Genomic DNA, 1,974 nt, shown 5'->3' on the forward strand with positions numbered 1-1,974 from the left:
CATGGGACAGAGAGGAAACGTGGTACAGACAGAGTCAGAGGCACCCAGCCCCACAGCCACCCTCCCTGAGCACCCAAGCTTGCCCACCAAGGCCCTCACCCCTTCCCACCTCAGCTGCCCTGTAGGCACAGCCCACCCCCACCAGCCTCAAACCTCAATAGCATCTTTGAACTCTTCATCAGGCTCTGCCTCCTCCGCCTCCTCCACACTGCCAGGGGTAAGGTCCTGCAAGAGATTCACAGAGCTAGTCCTGCTGTACCCCAACCTCTGTCCAAAGGTGGGCCCACACTTCTGCAGCAGGTTCCATGACAAAGGACCAGGCCCCTGGCAGCCCCACAAGAAAACGTGAGTCCCAGAAGGTGCGGTGAGCCCCTGCCTCCCCAGACTGCATCCTTACATGCAGCAAAAGGACTGAGCCAAGCCCCCAGCACAGCAGGGCAGCCCCCCAGTAACTCAGGAGGGGCTCACAGGCTTCCAGCAAAGCTGGCAGCTGGAAGGAGTTTGTGGGTAGAGGGACACAGGCACAGTCAGATCAAAGGGCTGACCCCACAGCTCCCACCCCAACAACTGCTAGCCCTGCCCCTATCTCACCTCTGTGCTGGTGGGTGTGGGGGTCCGATCCGGGGGGGCAGCAGCTGGGAGGGGGTCAGCAGGCTCTGGAGTGCTCTCGAGGGGTTTGGTGCCCACACACTGCTCAATCGAGGCCTTGAGCTCCATTATCACTGGTAAGAGGGGAACGTGGCTGGAGTGGGGTGGCACTTCCCTTCTCCCAGCCCCACCACAAAACCGGCTGCAAGAGCCCATCTCCAGGGCTCAGGGTGGGACACTGGCACATATGACCTTCACCCATCAGGTACCCTGAGCCCTCCTCTGCTCACACATCAAAGCTAGGGCAGCAAGGAACCCCCCACCACCTGCCCCAGCTCAGGATAGGGAACAGCAGGGGCCTTAGTCACAGCTCAGCCATACAGATCTCATCCAACTCTCCTCCAGGACGTGCCACAGAACAGGGAGCACCTCCAGCTCTTCTCCTCCCCTCTGACGGCACGTTTTCAAGCCTGTGTCATACATTGCCACAGGCACCAAGAGTATTTCGAGTCCTGCAAAGCAGGGTCAGGGACTGAGAGGGGTGGTGATGCTCACGCGCAGGCTGCGTTGCCAGGCCCCAGTTTGCCACAGCACAAAGGAGAGCAGGAAACAGCACCCACGCCAGGACACACATCAGGAGAGGCTCTCGTCTCTCACAGCCAGACCCCAGGACCCCACCACCCAACCTGGGCTGCTGAGCACCATCTCTAGGACATCATTGCCCTCAGGGGGGTTCAAGTCCCATGGCAGAGCCCAAGACAGGACACCAGGCTCACATGAGGGTGCTGGGAGAGGTCCAGGGCAGGATTCCTGGCTTCAGAGGGCCTTTCCCCAACCCACCCACAGAGACCACTTCCAGGGAGGTCTCTTACCTTGGTAGAACTGGGTGTTTCCCAGGAATAGGGTGCTGTTGAGAATGGCCAGGACCCAGCAGAGGGGCAGCACGTAAAGGACACAGACAGACCCCAGCAGTGCCCCATAAAACCTGGCAAGGAGTAGCAGGACACTGCAGTCAAGACAGAGCAACTCATACCACAGTACAAGCCCCCTTCCTTCATCTGGTCCTCCACCTGCTCTCTCCAAGTACCAAATACATCAAACGCAGCTCCACACGCCTGGCTGGGCCCCCCTCCCCACTGAGCCTGCTGCTGGATGCCTGACCCGGTAATACTCACTGGGAAGAGACAGTGGGGTTCTCCCAGTACAGTACACGGTACGCTGCCTCGCAGCTGCAGCACATCCCGCTCAGGAACCCCTCCAGCTGGATCAGGCTGCAAATGAGACCTCACAGTCACGAAAAGACCCCACAAACACACACCCTGGCTCCCTGACACTCATACGCTTTACGGTGGCCAGGCTAGCATGAACCCAGGCCCTCCACAGCCA

The 1,974-nt window shown here is 59.7% G+C and overlaps 1 protein-coding gene across 1 annotated transcript in view; it reads right to left on the reverse strand.

Moving 5' to 3' along the window:
• The window catches only part of ZFYVE27 (zinc finger, FYVE domain containing 27), a gene marked incomplete at its 5' end in the record, with an annotated part of 4,077 nt that extends 2,218 nt beyond the window's left edge, over positions 1-1,859 (reverse strand). The window contains 4 exons of the mRNA XM_009576210.1: positions 154-225; positions 592-722; positions 1,461-1,573; positions 1,764-1,859. Of these exons, the coding sequence (XP_009574505.1) occupies positions 154-225; positions 592-722; positions 1,461-1,573; positions 1,764-1,859 (412 nt within the window). The remainder of the gene's footprint in view (positions 1-153; positions 226-591; positions 723-1,460; positions 1,574-1,763) is intronic.
• Between the last annotated feature and the right edge of the window lie 115 nt (positions 1,860-1,974).

This window comes from Fulmarus glacialis, unplaced genomic scaffold, assembly GCF_000690835.1.
Source record: "Fulmarus glacialis isolate BGI_N327 unplaced genomic scaffold, ASM69083v1 scaffold20184, whole genome shotgun sequence".
Taxonomy (NCBI): Eukaryota; Metazoa; Chordata; class Aves; order Procellariiformes; family Procellariidae; genus Fulmarus; species Fulmarus glacialis.